The following is a 19,518-nucleotide window of genomic DNA, read 5'->3' on the forward strand; positions in this document are numbered from 1 at the left end:
AAGACAACTAGAAAACCCAAGAGGAGTTTCCCATAAGTTATTGATCTTATTCGGAATACAAGTGTTTAAATTAACAATTCTTTGGAGGAACAAAATTAAGATTTTCAAGAACCTTTCCATGTTAAGCATCCAAGGTCTAAATTAATAATTCTTATACAAATAATATCTTATTTTCCTCATAGTTCAACGGAACGAGTAAACATCTTGACAACATCACATGCAACAAAATATCAACCAAATTGCACGATGCCAGCAAACTATAGTTTGTTCCTGCAACATTATATTCTTGCAGGATTTTTCTAGAAGGCATCATGTCAAACCTCGATTTGGTAATGAAGACAATTTCTCTCACTTGGCCATTACGATTGCACAAAATTATTCTCCTCAGAAGCTTCCTTCCTAAGAGCTCGTAGCCTCTCTTTCAATATCTTACTCTGTTCAAAGTTTGCTTTCCGCTTTATAGCTTTCTGTCAAAATTTTGAAAGATCTTAATACAAAGGAATTACAAAATAAAGACCTAAACCAAAGAGAAACTGAGATCCATAAAAACTCACTTCCTCCCTGAAACAACGATCAAGCTTTATTTTGAGATTTGTACATTCGCCAAAGAATTTTCCAATAGGATGGTCTATATGGCACTTCTGGAACTCTTCAATAATCTGCACAAATCAGATGATATATCAGTCAGACCAAACACTTATCCGCTTCTTTGCCATCTTCCAACACCACTTGATTTGAAAGAATGGAAAGTTTCCAATGAACCAAACATGATAATCAAAATTATAACACAAACTTTCATGGTTAGTGATGCAAAAGACAGGTCACTTTAAAAATGTTCCCATGCAAATTATTTTGACTTCTCCTGCTCACAGTTGATGATAAGGTGTTCATCACAAAATCACATTCCCCCTTATTGAACTCTAGCCATATCCCAACCATTCATATATATATAGCCCTCAGAGGTGGACACCACCACCTTGCCTGGGCTTTGGAAACCCCATTGAAGTAGAATTCCCATTCCAAGCCATCCTGTTTGCTGAGTGCCTCCCTATAAATATATATATATATATTTTTTTTTTTCAACCAAGCAAATTTAGCCTACTGTATGGTGGTGGAGGATTATGTGGTTTCCAGGTTTGTTCCCAAAACGTCCTTTCAACTTTTCCAGTGATTCTAGACAGGATAGGGACTAAAGAGAGGCATTAAAATGGGGTTATAATGTATCCATTCTATGATAATTCTGAAGAAGAATTATTGAATCAAGGGACCATCTGTTTTATGAATGTTCTGTAATCCAGAGAATTTGGAAGCAGATTCTTAAAAAAAGCCTCATTGGCAGACCAATAAGTGGATGGAATGATGAGCTAGATTGGGCAGTTAACAAGTTGAAAGAAAATGGTTTAAGATAGACTATCTGCAAAGCATGGCAAGCTACAATATATCACATTTGGAAGGATAGAAATGAAAGAGTTTCACAATGGTCAAGTTAACAGTGAAGAGATGCTGCTGAAAAAAATCCGTGCTGATGTGAGGGGCAGAGCGGTGACAAAAACAAGAATGAAGAATTCAATCCAAAATGGGATTTGTGTTGTGTGTGGAGGCTGCCTTGCATTATTCAATGAATTGAATTTAGCTTGTCTGTTTTCTTTTTGTTAATGGCTGTTTTGTTTGGTTTAACTGTAATGCAGCCGGGCTGCTTTGGTTAAATGAAAAGTTAACTATTCATCCAAAATAATAATAATAACCAAGAAAATGCACAAATGCACAAATGCATCCAATCATTCAAGTTAAACCCACAAAAATAAATATTAAAAACAAGAAACTTATAAGCATAACATATACTTAGTTGTGAATAACAAGTAACAAGTAAAGCTAGTAGGCGAAGATGGACTCACTTCAGTGCACATTGGGTGCTTGTGTAGCGTTAACGGGGGATGCATTCTCCCTTCTTTTTATCTTTCAATTAAAATCAAATTCAACCTGTAGCCCCCTGCAACAGCAACCACCAACAAAAATATTTGAACATTCAAATGCAACTTTCACCAAATGAAAACAAACCATATACATCACATTCCGCCTTCATTTTCTTCCTAAGAAAATTAAAAGCATAAAAAAATAAAAAAAGGTAACATACTCCAATTTTTTTCACATAGCACAAATTAACAATAGAAAATCTGGAAGTGCACATAAAAATTGGGAGAAAAACACACACACACACACACAAAGAAAGCAAAGCCCAATTTATTTATTTGTTAATACATATAGAAGCAATAGAAATGGAAAGGTCAATTATTCATCAAAACCCAATGAGAAAGCAAACACACAAATATGAACAAAGCCCAGATTTTTTAAGAACATACACACACACATAAACAATAGAAATGGAAAAGGATACATCATACACCAAAACCCAATAAGGAAAAAAAAAAAAAAGGAAGCAATTGTGAGGAGTAAAAAAGATTTGTTGCATCATCGAGCAACACACAAAGTTTCAAGCAATATAAGATGTTATTGACGAGCCAAAGCTGTGAGAGAGAAGAGTGTATACCTGGCAAATGGAGGTACGGTGAGAGAGAAGGAAATGGTGAGAGAGTCTGAGGAGCTAGACAATGAGAGACGTCAGAAACGAGCAGAAAGAGAGAGAGAGAGAGAGAGAGAGAGAGAATGAATGAGAGAGTTTTTTTTTTTTTTTTTTTTTTTGTGTTAGTCTATGTTTGAAAGGAATAATAAATTTACAATTTTTTGCTTAAAATATTTGAATTTATAATTGGATAAAATTATAAATTTATTACCGGTGTAAATTTACATTTATGTTATTTATTTTGTATTTAATTTTTTATTATTTTATTTTGCATTTAGTTTATTTATCGAAATGACAAAGGAAGTGAATAGATGATGGTAATTGCATGTGAAGGAAGAGAAACAAATAAAAAAAAGATATTTTAATGAAATGTTGAGTAAAATAAATAATATAATATGAGGTGTTTAGAAAAATGTTTATGTAAAATAGAAAAAGTAGGTTTTTATATTAAAATAGATAGAAATTTTTACACAAGTTAATGCAAATGCTCTTAAGTTCATCTATGTTGTTTGTGTAATTATAATTTATAGGCTAAAATATTATCTTCTTTCCTAAACCTTGTCAAAAAGTTCGTTTTTTGTTATTAAACTTTGTAAAATGCTTTTTATCAATAGTTTAGAGATAATAATAGGGACAAAAATCAATATTTTATGAATGAGAAAAGAACCTTTTTTATTTTTAGTTCAGTGACAGAAAGTGAAATATTTTCAATAGTTTAGAAATTTAAAAAAAAAAAACAAATTTTTTAAACTTTAGGAATGAAAAACAAAATTCATACAAATTTTAAGTACCAAAATAATATTTTATAAGCAAGAGAAAAGAAAATTGGTGTATTTTCTTAATGTTGAATGAAAAAGAACCCTGATTTACCTTCTCTAAAAATTTTGGAAGTTTAATTTTATCTAAAGATCCATTTTTAAAAAATGAAAATTTGAAGGACCGAAATGTGTGATCTTAAAATTTTTTAAAAAATAAATCATACTTCTTTGAGGGAAGAAAAATTCAAAGGGATCAAATAGGGACATAGTGGCCCTTATGGGCTTGGCCATGCATATTACAGTGGTAATTACAATGAGAAGGTTATAACTCATAAAGATTGCCTTTATTTGGATTGTTCTCTGTAACTCATAAACACTGAGTCATAGATGGATTTGTTAATGATAGCAGATTCATTAGTGTTAGAGATATATATTAGTAATATTAGCAGCGTGATGTGTTATACCATGTTGTGTATGCTAGAGTGGATGCGGAAGAGGAAGCATAGAAGAGGAACACTGAGAACACGAGGGTTACGTGGTTCAGCCTTACGGCCTACATCCACGGAGGAATCCCTTAAGGGCTACATCTTTATTGTATGAGAGTGTAGTACAATAACCTATGTTACAATAAACCCTAACATGAGTATACATAGGCGACTAAACCCTAGACTACTAGTACATGCAGGAACGGGTTTGGGCCTATTACATTGGGCTAATATATCTAATATATATCTCTAACACCCTCCCTCAAACTCAAGGCGGAAGCTCGATGAAGGCTTGAGGTTGGATAAGCATGAGAAGATCACTTGGAGATGCCTTGAAAAATGCCTTTGAAAAAACCACAATGAAGAATGTGCCAAATGTCCAATTTTGGAGCTTCAAATGAAGAAACGGAGGCCAAAATTGGAATCTACGCGAAAAACTGAGCAACATAGGCCCTTTTGGAAATTTTGACTTTTGGTCAAAAGTCAACGCAAAAAGTCAAAGTCAACTGGTCCAGAGTCAAAGTCAACAGTCAAAGTGCTCACGGGTCAGATCCGGGTGGTCCGGGTCGGGTCGGTCCAGGTCAACGCTCAGCAAGGTGACGTGGTGCTGACGAGACGACACTGCTGACGTGGCTGATGACGTCATCCAATGACGTCAGCCACATCAGCAGTAGTTTTCCCGGCGCGTGTAATGCGCGTGACAGCGTTACCGGCGCGTGGAGGAGAAGCCAGAAATCCTGGAAGCGCGTGAGAGCGCGTCTAATCTCATATGAGGGCCGGAATCGCAGGTTTTGTAGATCGGCGGACGAGGAGACCGATTGGGCGGCGCGTGCGCCCAGAATACGATCTAGAAGTCAGGATTCTATGGCGGCGCGTGGGAGATTTTCCAGAGGCTACGGTGGCGCGTGGAGGCGCGTGGAAAGGCTTCGGGTGACCGGATTTCTGGGTTTTGGTCGCGGGAGATCTTGGAGTACGTCTGTGGTGTTGGTTTCATCAGGCGAAGCTTGAAGTTGCATAGATCAGAGATTGATGTCACGGGTTTGCTTGAGTTTGTGGATCTTGGACACAGCACTGCGCCACGGTGGCTGCGAGATGCCGTGGAGTCTAGATCCAGCAGAGAAGCATGCGTGACTTCTGTTGGCGGTGTGCACGTGAGAATCTTCTTTGCTTGCTAGAGATGTTTGTTTGATGCTAAGAACGAAGTTTGGCTCTGATACCATGTTAAAATATTAATTAGTAATATTAGCAGCGTGATGTCTTATACCATGTTGTGTATGCTAGAGTGGATGCGGAAGAGGAAGCATAGAAGAGGAACACTGAGAACACGAGGGTTACGTGGTTCAGCCTTACGGCCTACATCCACGGAGGAATCCCTTAAGGGCTACATCTTTATTGTATGAGAGTGTAGTACAATAAAGATGTAGCCCTTAAGGGATTCCTCCGTGGATGTAGGCCGTAAGGCTGAACCACGTAACCCTCGTGTTCTCAGTGTTCCTCTTCTATGCTTCCTCTTCCGCATCCACTCTAGCATACACAACATGGTATAACACATCACGCTGCTAATATTACTAATTAATATTTTAACAATTAGCATGCCTCAATGAAGATGTACTCAGGTCATGTACGCACTGCCCATCATACGCCAAGAATTAGTTTCGCTCAAAGCATATCATTTGCATGCTCAAGAAAGAAGTGCAATTCAATTTCTAACATATGGAAAGAACACACACCATATCATTTGCATCTACTACAAATTATTAATGGGGAATTTAGATTATATCTCTGGTGCATTAATATACACTTTTTTTCCATTTTCATTTTGGATTGAAAAGATTGATAATAGGAGTATCAATTAATTCCAGATCAAACAAGTAGCTAGTAAATGTTGGTTCTTCTATAAGGCCAAGAAAGACCCTGAATTTAGGCCACATATGGCATACCAATGATTTTGGAAGTTGGATAATTCGTGTGAAACAGCATCAAGTAGAAGAAAATGTCATAGTCAAACCATTAGATCCATTCATATTAAACTCACTCGATTGGAAGAAAAACTTTGAAACATGTCTTTTGACTTTCTTAAGTACGTGAGAACATTAGAAAGCCAAATAAAAAAACTCATAAAAAGAGTTAATTGTATATCCGATACTCAAAAGCAAAGAAAAAACAAAACCTCTGGCAAATGAAAGGGATTTTGTAGAAGAAAACCAAATTCTCCTCAGAAAAATATGTTGCAAAACTCTAATGCTATGCAATCAAAACTCCTACTGCTCTTTGCCTTTCTTTTCCATCTATTGTATAGCCAAGTTTAGGAGTGTTCGTGGTACAGTGCGAATTTAGGCCATTTTTAGAACCGTACTTTACGGTGTGGTTTAGAGTTTAGCCAAAACCATAACCATACCACACCTCATTTTTGCGGTCACATGTACAGTGAAATATATAAGATGCAATTTGATCAGTTTGAAACCAATATATTTTTCAAATTTTAAGCTTTTCCTACCCAGCCCAAAACTGATTTTTCCTTTTGTTTTGGGCCAAGTTTTAAACTATTAAACTAGTTTTTCTTTATTTTGGGTTGGCTTTCCCAATCAAAACTTACTTGGATTATTAAACCTTTTTTTTTGAAAACTAGTGTTATTAAATTATTAATATATAGAGAAGGTGTGGTACAATGCATTGTTACATGTAGTGCGATGTGGTTATGTCATTTTACGGGTGGTTTTGGTGCAATTTTTGAACACCCCTAGCCAAGTTAATGGAAAACTAAGCCAGCACTGTCAACTATCAACCTACTCCAAGACAACAAAAAGATGGATAAAATAAATAAACGAATGCTTGCACTCTAAGAAGAAAAGAACCATCTTCAACTCAATCCTTTAGCTGCTTCAAAACACACTACTTTTTTTTGGATGAATTACACACCACTTCCTCTAATAATATATTTTTCTTGTATACCAAATGCCAAAATGAGCTAATCTTTTAACCAAAAACACAACAATATTCATACAGACACAAAGTTCTTTCAATCCTTCAGTTGCATCAAGACACACTACATATTTTGGGATGAATTACACACCACGTCCTCTAAACATATGGTTTTCTTGTATCATAATTCTAAATGCCAAAATGAGCTAATCTTTTTAACCACAAACACAGCAATATACATACAGACACAAAGATATTTCTATATATTTTGTACATATTGGAACCCTCGTGAAAACACCATGCAAAGGAGAGGCTTTTTATATGATGTCTACAAAAGACAACTTGTATCAATTATATGTATGTACCAAAACTCTCAAAATGCCATACAAAGAACCTCAGCCCCAAGCCTTCAACAAAAGAAGCTTTCCTCTCAAATCTTGCTATACAAATCCCCAAACTTGCTTTCTGTGATAATTTCCACCGTGTTTCCCTCTGCTTTCCACGAGAATTCAACACTATGCTAACTATTTTTGGTATATTCTTGAATCAAAAACTTCATGAACGGACGACACATCTCTCATACCTTGTAATGAAACTGGCTGCTCTTTTATACGAGATAAAAGGATGGAAATTTGCTCATTTGCAATATCTAGCCTCTCCTTGGACTTAGCGGATTCTGTTACAAGAGTTGATACCATACTTTGCAATATCTGAATTCTTTCTGCATGATCACTTGGAGTACTCTGAAAAAGCTTTGCAGAAGGTGTACTGATCCTGCGCCAACGGATAGGAAGATACCTATCTGGTATCTGAAAGCAGTTTCCTGTTGAGAAAACTCGAAGAGCATGCCGGCAGAGAATTCCAGAAAACTCAAAATGATGGCAGCTGCAACTGATGATGCCTTCCCTAGGAGCCCAATAGACTTTCCGGCCTCCCTCAGCTTTTGTGTGGTGTCTTACAAGAAAACCATCATCCATCTGAAAGGATGCATAGTGGGCAGCCAGAACAAGTTGTTCTTGTAGCTTAGAGAAGGCAAAAGGAGTGAGGATAGTGGCAGCATGGGATTCCATGGGGGCCCCTGTCTTCAAGCAAATATTTTGGAGATTCTGTTGCATTGTTTGTTGTTCTCCAGCTTGATCTCTGAAATCCACAGCAACTGCTGCCTGCTTGTGCAAGTTTTAATTTAATAAGGAAAAAACTTAACTAAGCCCAAATCCCAATTAATAAGGAAAGAAAATTTTTTCCAACCAATAATTTTGAATCATTTTTACTGTTTAGACGGTTTTTCATCACTCTAACAAACCAGAAACAAGTTGCGAATTTCATACATAATGAATAGCCCATAACCGCATCAAAAAGGGGAGCAAAGTGATCCAAATCATGGAGATCAATATTAAAATCAACTTTTCAATAATGTGGCAATTAAGACTTTATTTAATATGATAGTCTTGGTATGACAAACACTTCAGGTTAAGGACAAGTAGGCACTATTTAGAGGGATTAGGATAAATTGCACATCAATTTAGCCAATACTACCTTTGGTGAATGGCAAAAGAGTAGTTCTTTTTGCTCACCATACAGCCTTCAATACAACTTGTCTGTTTGACATGATTCAGTTTCTGAAGGGCCCTACGTTTTGGCATCTTCAGATTCACTAGGTTACACGTGCATTCACCACAATAAGGCAGGGGCTAACAGGTTCAATATAATTTTTTAGAGCTTAATTAGGAACATTAATAACTATTCCTTCCTTTCTTTGTAGTTGTTACTATCTTTCTTTTTACTTTTCTTTGATAAGGTTGTGTGGAGAAAAAAACAACAGGCCAAAACCTTGTGAACATAATAAGTAAAGTGCTGGAAAATCTCCAAGCATTTCTGTTTCACCAGCATCTAGGTAAAAGGGACAGAACACTGGGGCTTGCCTAGATAAATTTCATAAGAGCCTACACAAAAAGTATAATCAATTATAGGACCTTCATATGCTAATACTCTTGTAAAGTTACTCCTGAATTAACAGCACTTCAAAATCTTTAAGTGAGACCAAGTAAAATGTGGAACATTGTACTCACTACGCACTCTGAATCATGACCATGACTTGAGAATACAATAAAAAACAACAGCAAAATATTAATATCTTAATCTAAATAAATAGCAATAGGCCAATAGTAAAAGAGATAGCATACTTGTTCAACAAAGTGTGCAAGCCGGGTCTGTGCACTCAAAAATCTTTGAATGAAAGCGTTAATTGACTTTGACTGGCCATTCGTTGTCATTCCCGCAAAGAAATGGGTTCTCAAGAATGGTAGTGCCCAAAGTAAGCGCAACCCATACAAGTTGGCTATATGCCTATTAGCGTGCAACCCAAAGGAATTTACCATCTCCATCCAACCAAGTTCAAAATCCTCAATTGACTCCAGATTATAGATTCGAAAAAACTCTGTCTTCCACTCATTGTAACGTTCTCCCAGTACAGCATTAAACCACGACGGAAATTTCCCTACAATCATCCATATGCAAAGTGCGTGTTTCGTCATAGGCAATTCAAGGGCTACTGCTTCTTTGAGACACATATTTTGATCAGTTAGAATTGTTTGCGGAGCCTTCCCGTTCATAAACCCCAAGAATGCCTTCCAAAGTTCCATATATACAATACAACACATAAACACCAATGTCAAATTGGGATCAGTGAAGCTATTTAAAAAAAGGAAATGCATGTGAGCATGTGCAATATATTACCCAACAGTGAAGAGAAATTTTCATACTAAATATAATGCCTTGTCCAATTAGGATGACAGGAACAACAGACCAATAGGCATTGAACAATACCAGGAGGTGCTCACTGAGCATTTATTGGGGAAAAAAGAGAGTCCCAATTTCATACAAATTGTCCACTACCAATCAGACAAGTAGATGCTCAGTGACCATTTGGCCTGGTCCCCATCATTTATAATTGTAACATAAAGAATATCAAGTCCCAATTACAGAAGTCCCTCATGTGAAAACTCAATCGACCAGCATTATTTTGTGCATGGTCCAAAACCTAACTGGCTATCCTAAACATCCAGCTTCAAAATTCAAATTCTATGTTCTATCCTTCAATTAGCCCTTTGATTGGTTATGCCTCATACGAGAAAAGCAATTGATTGAATAGTTCAATTAAGATTTACAGCAGTCACATGTGCAATATAAGGTGACAGATTAGGGGGGAAAACCCATAATTACTTTCAGTTATTACCTTCAATGCCCATGAAAACGACCTCAAATTTTCCTCACGCAAAAGGACGCAGCCAAAGAAGCAAGGCATACCATAATTATTCATTCCAACCCATATCCCAAGCGGCATGTCAAATGCAGTCAAGCGATGTGTTGTATCAAACACAACTGCATCACCAAAGATCTCATATGACTGGACAGATGAGGCATATGACCAGGTGATGTTCTCTAACCTATTGTTTGAATCAAGTGTATACTCAAACTTGAAGTTGGGGTCTCTCTCTTTAATGTTTCTGCACATTCTTAATAAGTCTATGCTCTCCTCTTCTGGATCTAATTTCCTAAATGATTGGAGCAAATTCCTAACATCCTTTTCAGTGAAAGGCAAATATCCTGGCTCCACACACTTCTCAAGCTCCATAAGTTTTATCATCTGGTGCACAGAAATTCCTGTTTTGGCAAACATAAGGATTCTGCTCTTGTCTGTGTCTGAAATGGTCCGGTATGCAGGAAGGAAACGAACTTGATTTGGTTCTAAGAGCTCGTGATTATGCTGGTTTAGAAAACCTGTGATACGCCATTCTGAAGCCCCTAATTCTGTTGACTTGCTTATTCGCATGTACGCTTGACATCCACAACGAGATGATTTTCGGTTTCTTTGAGGTTTACTTTCATTCGAGGCTTTGATGGGGGTGTTGCCAGCACGGTGACAGACAAAGTAGCGTCTAGTGAGTCCTTTACCAACCCCATCCTTCCCCTCTGTGCGGTGACGCCGGATTGAGAAGCCACATCGCTTTGCAAATTCACTATAAAATTCATAAGCAGCATCATGAGTGGCAAATCTTTGCCCCATATATGGAATTGCATCATTAGTGGTTTCTAGGGAGAGCCTAGTTTCATCAGGTGATTCCTCAGTGCTACTGGTATCGTCCAAGGACAAAGATCGTTGATCTGAGGGATCATCATAAACCACCAACAACGGTCCAGCCTCTTCAGACATTATACTTTCTCATTAAACCACTCAATACCCTATGTCTTTTTAAAAAAGGAAATATAAAAAACAAGACAAAACAAAAAACCAAAAGCCTTGATTAGCCAAACCAGTCCCAACAGATGGAAAGATGCATCATAGAACAGAGAAGAAAATAAAAAATTGAGCCACACCAAATATAAGGGGCATAACAACATATGAACACATGTATTCACAGTAACTGGCAACTAATCTAAATGCTGGTCAACAACCAAGAAAAAAGGGAAAATAATAGAAAAAAACCAGTAATGATGATGCTGATGATTAAATAATCAACCCAAAACAGTTTTCCTACACATAAATTCCAGATTTTCATTGGAAATAAATAAATAAATAATAAAAGGCATGTTGTTGGTTAAAATAACAACACTCATTATACAAAAATAATAATTCTTGAGATTTCTCAGATAGTCAAGTCACCAATTTAGTATCACACTATTCTTTTTCAGGTTTTAAACGTTAACATGCTTCCTCAAATCCTACAAAAGTGAGGAATATGGACTTTTAAGTAATTAAAGGCTATAACCTCAGCAAGGTAGAGGATTTCTCATATGTACCAGAAGTTTAGAGGCGCTTCACATTTCAAGCATCCACCGACCATCCACTTTTCCATTGTAATTCAATACACTCACTGCTTTGTTTGTTTGGAATTACAATCTCAGTGATTGTCAAAGCTAGCAAATTGAAACTGGTAGCCCTAAAGGCACAAGTTGTAATCTTCCTATTCACACAATTGTATTGAGAGATCGGGTAAACAAATGCAAGAACTTGGAAGTTGATTATGTCATATGCCCTCACAAATTCCAAATATGAGTCAAGTTCTTATTTGAACAGACTCAATATTTATGTTGGACCTATTCAGAGGGCAACGAGGTTTTATAATAATTATAATTTAAAAAGTAAGCTGAGTTCATTGCTTGTTGATCAACTTTCAAAAACATATCCGCAAATGTTACTTTGCAGTTCAGGTTTCATTCAAGCTAAACTCTTATCTTATCGTTACATCTTTGAGTTCCTGAAGAAGGACCAAAAAACATCAATCGTTTGTAATGAAATTTCCATCTATTGATTTCTGTGCAATCCTGTCAGACTTTTCCATTTTACCTCAGAATTAGATTGCCACTCTAGCTCTTTTTCACATGCATTATGTACATGTACAGCTCAATTCAATCACATATCTGATGCATTATGCGAGAGGATAATTATTATCAATAATGGGAAACCCAAAATGGGATTTGTGTTTACTTACAAACAAAATTACGTAAACACTTTATTTCTAATAGACTCTGACTGTAAATATTGGATACAGACACAAAAAAACATATACACATTCAGCTCAATCAATCATATTCCTAACACATTCTGCAAATTTGAGGACAACCCATTACCAAAATGGAAAAGCCAAAATGGTTTTTGTTTTTATCACAAAATTCAAAATGAAAATTATTTTTAAGAGATTCTAACTGCACATATCATATATACATACAACTCAAGTCAATCACATTCCACAAAATTGAGGATAACCCACTATGAGAAATGTAATACTCCAAAATGGGCTTTGTGTTTCTCACAAAAATTTCAGATGAGCACTTCATTTTTAACAGACTCTGTCTGCACATAATGTACATAAACACACACAAACATATACAATATAAAACTCAATTCAATCAAATTACTAACACATTCTGCAAAATTGAGGACAACCCATTATCAGAAATGGAAAATCCAAAATGGGATTTGTGTTTCACACAGAAATTCACATGAAGACTTCATTTTTAAGAGTCTCTGGCTGCATATATTGCTCCAAATTAGAAACAGAGACAAACATTACTTTTATAGATATAATAACCATGTCTATTCACACACATATACATAAAGAGAGAGAAAGAGAGACTGTTTTAAGAGGAGGAAAATATTAAAGAAAGATAAGAGAATGGTACCAATTGAATTCATGGGAGCAATCCAGGTGAGGTGGATTGGGAAATTGGGAGTTGCCCTAAAATGCGCTGGGAGGTGATGAAAGCCTTTTTATACTCCCTGCGCACTTTACTATCTGACGCCTCCTTCCTTTGTTCCCAAACATCTTCCTCCACTTTTTAGGACTCTATAATACGCATGTCCAAACACTTTTCTTAGTTTTTTTTATTTTTTTTATTTTTTTTTCACAAAGGTTTGGTTGATGTTTCAAAAAAAAGATGCACTACATCCTCAACATTTTATAATGTCATAAAAAATCATAAGTAGTACGTTATTATTGGTTCTAATCAATCAGTAACTATCTACCAAAAATATTATGGACATAGCATTTATCTTAAGAGAATTGTGACTGCTTTGTTTTGTTTTGTATTATTCATCAAAAAAAAAAAAAAATTTGTTTTGTATTTAGACCAAAAAACAAAACAAGATAAATGTTATATCTATAATTTTAACAACAAATGCTAAGTAGCAAGCTATTACCATCTAAAATTTGTTGTAAAAATATTATAATTGTAGCACTTCTCAAACAAAAAATAATAATAATTACAAATGAGTTTAATGTAATTTAGGCTAAGGTGGATAACTTAACCAACTATAGTGTTGTATTTAACCAACTGTAGTGCTGTATTTAAGCTTTGCATTTTTTTTTTTTTTTTGATAATTTAATAGTTACAATAGAATGAGGGGATCTAAACCATAAATTAAGAGGTATCAATTGAGTTACAAGAGTCCTAGTAAACACTTTTTTTGTTTTTATATCTTAGAATAATTACATTTTAAACCTATAATTTAGAGATGTAACAAATTAAATTTTGAAATTTCCAAAAAATATTAAATTAAAGTATTAAACTATGAATTTTTTTTTTTTCAAAACTTAACAATTTAAGAGTTTTTCTAAGGCATAACAAAAAAATTACGATATTCTCAAATTAGTCTACTACCTCACACGTGACACGTGAGCTATTAAAAATAAATAAATAAAAGATTATGGTGAGCTCATGTGAGAGTGGGTAGGTTAATTTGGGAATATATATTGTAAGATTGTGATATTTTTTTATCCCCAACTTTATTGCAAAATAAACCACGGGTTGTGTTTGGAGTTTAATATAGGCTAAGAGACAAGTTTGAACACTCCCTAAGATAACAATTAATTAATTTCTGCATTTATATATAAAGACCTCCAGGGGAGTGCCATTTCATAAGTCCTCTAAGGGTGATGTAATTTATATTTTTTTATTATATTTAACAATAGAAATAGTTTGATATGTCTTGAGAGCCCATAGTTTTTGGTAACGTATTAGCAAAAGATATATATATATATATATATATAACAAAAATTTAAAAGTTAGTTTATTTATTGAAGGCTATTTATAAAATTTAAAAAAAAAATTTAGAACTTGAGACAAAAAAAAAAAAAAAAGACTAAATAAACTAAAAATTTGTGGCCAAAAAGACACCATAGCATTAAAAAAAAATCTATAAAATTCATTCTAAATCCTAAAATGAATTCCATTTAAATAGGAACGATCATTTTCTAAAATAAAAAATAAGAAAAATAAAAAGATTATTTTGTGTGGAGTTTTTTGGGCCTTGGAGTTAGAAGAGGGATTTGCTTGTTATATGCCCGCCCGTTAGATCTTTCTAGAGCGGGAGCCATGTCACACAAAAATTCAGGCCCAAACAAATACTTTTCCAATATTGTTTACATGCTTCTTCTTCTTCTTCTTCTTTTTTAATAAATATATATAAATACACAAACATACTTATCAACAAATTATAAATATATATATATATATATATATATATAAACTTGTCAACAGTAAACAGACTCAACACTCATACGCCCAAAAAAAATTTTAAAAAAAAATTATCAAGAATTATTATTTGAAATTACAAAATATGCCTAAAATTTTATTTTGAATATAAATGTTTGTCTGGAATCTGCTTATTTTGTTAAAATTGAAAATTTTTTACTAAAAGTATTATAAATAAAAATAAAATTTAACTGAAATAATACAAGACTCATAAATAATACAAAAAAATATAATAAGACCTATAAATAATAATAAAAATAAATTAAATAGTAAAATAAATTGAAAAAAAATAAGCAATCGAAACGCAACCTAAGTATGACACTTTGTTATTAGAAAATTCTTTTATTAGAAAATTCTTGTCCTCTTCTTACTTTATGTAAGTTCTTTTACAACACGTACAAAAACCACTTTTCATATAACTTTCTAAACTTTCAACACGTCGTGAAGTAGAAGATGGTGGGAAAGTAACTAAAAAAGAAAAAGTATTCCAACAAAAGATCAGATCAGATAAGCACATTTTTTTTTTCCTTTTAGTTTGATACTGAAGAATAGAACAAAGTGTCATAATCTTGAAATTTCAAAGATTTCTTTGTAGTGGTTTATAAATATAACAAAACTTACGTATAGTTTCTGTTCCTCCACATCTCCATTCTGTATTGTTCGCCGACTATGGCTGATTTCAATGATATTTACAGTCTTCTTTCTCAACCAAAAAAAAAAAAAGTTTAAATATATGGTTATTTCTCAAAAAAAAAAAAATGATTGTATTAATCAATGAAGAATAAACAATGTTATATTTTTCAAAAATAATTAAATTCAATATATTATATGTTTGAATTTAATTGAAAATTCAATATAGTGTGCATAAAAAATTGTATTTTTCCCTAATATCTATTAAAAGGTAGAAAATTTTGGAGATGCCCTTTTCTATAACAAAAGGAAACAAATTGAGTTGCTCTAGTGGCTTCAACATGGTACCAGCCTCGTTTGGTTGGCTATATCATTGGCATTATAAGTAAATAAACTATTTGACATATATGCCTCTTGAGTCTTGATACCGCAATCACAGTCACAAGTCTAATTCAATCATCATATCAAACTGTGAAAAATTGTGTTTGGCATTTTGACTTGGACCCTCCGTTAGTGTGTCATGATGGTTCCAACTAAAATGCGATTATGGGTGCCCTGTCATTAACAACTAATACTAGTATTCCTTGACTACTATCATAATATTTGTTGAAGAGTATGTTCTTAGGATAGTTTACTAGATCCATTGATTTGATAGGAAAGATAATGGGTAAACTAAGCAATCTTTTAGGTATAGTATATTCGATTTTCTAATTAAATTCACACACATAATTGCAATGAAATTAATTATTATTATAAAAAAAAATATTTATATTTTATTGATCAATGCAATCGTATGTTTAAATTAAATTAGAGAACTTAACGTATTGCATATAAGAAGGTATACCTCTAAGTTCTAACCGAAAGCAATAATGCTTCTTTATTCATATGAGTATTTCATATTTATGTCATGCTCAGCCAAAAATGAAAATTAAAGAAGGCACATACTTGCAGTTGTTGGAAGTAAATGGATAAGATTGCTAAGATGAAAGTTATATTTTGTGTTTAGTTCTATTCTATGAGTCATAAATAATATCAGGTTTGTAAAATAGGGGATAAAATTAAATAACATTCTCTAAGTTTAATACCATCCCTAACCAATTTAAATATGTGTTTGAATGGGGTTATTTTCATTTGCTTATTTTATCTAAAATCTAAATTCTATTTAAAAAAGAAAAAAGAAAAAATGAAAGTTTTAAGAAGTTGTACTCATGTAAGTCGAATAAGTCAGGAAATTTAATTATCCAAACGTAAATATCAGTAGTATATAGCAAAGAATTTATTTATTTTTGCTGAAGAAGAGCTCATTTTGTGTTGAAATTTCAAAAGCAAGAGAGAAGGAGGAATGTCATAATTCAGATAATTAAAATAAGGTGACTTGACAAGTTTGCCATAATAATTATGGGTGTTATATATATTTTGTGATATGTTTGATCTAACAAGTAATCATGGGGTGTTATATGTATTTTGTGATATGTTTGATCTAACAAGTAATCATGGGGTGTCATACATATTTTGTGATAAGTTTGATATAACAAGTAATCATCTATTATTGGTTTAGGATTTAAAATTATGAGGCCAAAATCGATTTTTGACCACGTCAAATTCTTCAAGCCCGAAAGAGTGTAGCCTAACAAAACAAAAGAAGCTTTCATGGAGAATAATTGAATCATATGGCTCTGACGTGGGTTATAAATAAAATCTTTTGCCTTGTCTTCAGCGTACAAGTTTGGTTGATTATTTATTTATTTTATTGTTTTAGTGAACCTGCGAATTTTATTGAATTAATAAATATATGATTTGATCTTCCTCAATAATGCCATAAAGTCTTCTGCATATAAAATAAATAGATAAGGATAGAGACTCTAGTAGGCATTATTTATTTATTATATTGTGTTTGATCATACGATTCATGCCTGACTCTATGATAACATTAATTTTATAATTAGCTTTAATTTATTATAATATCCCTACACATTATCTTGCTCAATAGTGAAATCTAGGGGCTATTTGGTTTTTTGAAAACCGTCACCCATCACTCCTTGCTCAATTTTCGTTATTCATTACGCATCACTTAAAATACTCAAATTCCCTAAACCCTATACGTTTGGCACCCATCACTTAGTTATGTTTTCAACCATAAAACTAAAAAAATTGGAACCACACACTGACCCAATGTCATAAAACTTTTCTCTCTCTTTTTTTTTTTTTCTTTTTTTCCTGACTCTCATCTTTCTCTGCCTCTCCCCTTCGTTTTTCTCTGCTTTTCTCTTCGTTTTTCCCCAATTTTTCTCTGCTTTTATCTTCATCCATGTTAACACATATTCTAACCATACACTTTGCACACCTTATGACCTGATTCATATATCTTTTATTATTAAAATTGAACTCTACATATCCATTTTTTAATGTTAAAATATTTTTCTTTTATTTTCTTGATTTCAAGAACTAATAAAACTAAAATTTCAGTGATTTCTCATCCTTTTTATGCCAAATACATGATATCAATTTGTGTAATATAGTATACACTCAAAAACATATACTCCCTCCGTCTTAATTTGTTTGTTCTCTATTCCATTTTGAAATGTCCCAAAATATTGTCATGTTTCTAAAAATAAAAGTTATTAGTTTACTAATGTTTCTATTATACTCTTTCTTTATTTTCAAAACTATTTGAAAAGAAAACTAATAAATATTTTTAAAAAAATCAATCTAATTGGGACACCTTTTTAGTTGCCTCATTAAAAATAACTTTTTTTTAAAAAAAAACTGATAAATTTATTTAAGGGTAGTTTTGTAAATTTATACATTTCTATAAGATAGACATGACAATAAATTATATTCCTTTAACAAATTTAACTTTTCAAACAGGACAAATAAATTGAGACGAGGGAGTAACATCAAAGAGCCATGTTATATAGACGGAAAAAGTTAATAAAAAATATATACAAATTAATATGATGATGACTTTACGTTAAAGTGAAACTCACATCATGAAACACCTTTTGACATTTACTAATCATGCATATAAACAAACAACTACCTCCTCAATACTCATTTTCAAATTTCAACCTAGTTGGTACGAATAATACACGTGTGGTTAATCTTGTCGATAATCATATATACACTCCTACCATACCAAAATTTTATTATTTATTGCCCTTGGATATATATATTGTAGTATGTTTTGAGTGATCCAATTATCAAAAGTTACAGGATTTGAAAATAATTTTATTATTTGTTTAGATTTAATAATTTGCTATAATTTTTGGCTTTGATAAAAAGCTTGGTCTAGTATAATATACTTTTATAATTTTAAGTTTTTTTTTTTAAGGGGTAAATTTAAGCTTTTGAGCTAACTTAATACTTTTAGAGTAACTTCTTAATTGAAAATAATCACCAGATAAAAATGCTTGTGGGGTATTGGGGGCAAGAACCGAGGTTCAAGTTTTCAGGAGAGAGTTTCACACACATATACACTTAGATTAAGTTAGAGTAGAAATTCTCTCTTGTATCCAAAAAAAAAAAATCACATTAATGCAAAATGCTTACACAAATAAAATTTCAAGTATCAAGTATTACTTGTGGTCATGTTCCTACTAACGTGTGTAGTATTATAATTGTACATTTATTTAATACACTCATACAAGGGCGACGCCAAGTACTAATGAGGTCTAGAATTTTTTTTTAATATACCTTAAAAAATTTTGAGTTTTAACTTAATATAGGTCTTTTGACCACCCTAAAAAAACTTAAACACCCTTAATAACAATTGAGCCCTTTAAAAATAAAATTAAACCTCTTCAAAATTTTGGTCCATTGAATGTTAAACAAAAAAATTACTACAAGAAATTCAATGTTTACAATATTATTTGCAATATTTTCATAACAATCCTAAATAGTAGGTTGTTACTGGTAAACAAAAAAAATAATTTCAATGGTAAATTCAAAATAGAACCAGTAAAAACTTACCATTTAGGTTTTATTGTAAAAATGTTGCAAAAATATTGTGGACCACTTCTCAAAAATTGCCCAAACAAACAAATTAGCCTAAAATCTCAAATCAAACGTTTAATTGTGATTTTTTAAATTGTGTTTTCAAATGACATAT

At 33.0% G+C, this 19,518-nt stretch overlaps 2 protein-coding genes across 3 annotated transcripts; both read right to left on the bottom strand.

Annotated features, from left to right (window-relative positions):
- On the bottom strand, positions 1–2,658 carry LOC115965254 (COX assembly mitochondrial protein 2 homolog). The gene is made up of 4 exons (XM_031084428.1): positions 2,549–2,658; positions 1,896–1,990; positions 555–659; positions 1–467 (listed from the first exon to the last, which is right to left on the bottom strand). Exons 2-4 carry the CDS (start codon positions 1,938–1,940, stop codon positions 360–362), a joined length of 258 nt encoding a protein of 85 aa, XP_030940288.1. The 5' UTR covers positions 1,941–1,990; positions 2,549–2,658; the 3' UTR covers positions 1–359.
- A 4,130-nt stretch (positions 2,659–6,788) lies between these two features.
- On the bottom strand, positions 6,789–13,037 carry LOC115977631 (protein FAR1-RELATED SEQUENCE 11-like). Of its 2 annotated transcripts, none has more exons than XM_031099613.1 (4): positions 12,930–13,037; positions 9,982–10,994; positions 8,930–9,373; positions 6,789–7,909 (listed from the first exon to the last, which is right to left on the bottom strand). In XM_031099613.1, the coding sequence occupies exons 2-4, from the start codon at positions 10,957–10,959 to the stop codon at positions 7,271–7,273; spliced, it is 2,061 nt and encodes a 686-aa protein (XP_030955473.1). In that variant the 5' UTR covers positions 10,960–10,994; positions 12,930–13,037; the 3' UTR covers positions 6,789–7,270. The 2 variants fall into 2 exon arrangements, with proteins under 2 accessions (XP_030955473.1, XP_030955474.1); XM_031099614.1 differs by having other exon boundaries at positions 9,982–10,988; positions 12,930–13,027.
- Positions 13,038–19,518: the final 6,481 nt, after the last annotated feature.

This window comes from Quercus lobata, chromosome 2 (genome assembly GCF_001633185.2).
Source record: "Quercus lobata isolate SW786 chromosome 2, ValleyOak3.0 Primary Assembly, whole genome shotgun sequence".
In the NCBI taxonomy this organism is placed as follows: domain Eukaryota; kingdom Viridiplantae; phylum Streptophyta; class Magnoliopsida; order Fagales; family Fagaceae; genus Quercus; species Quercus lobata.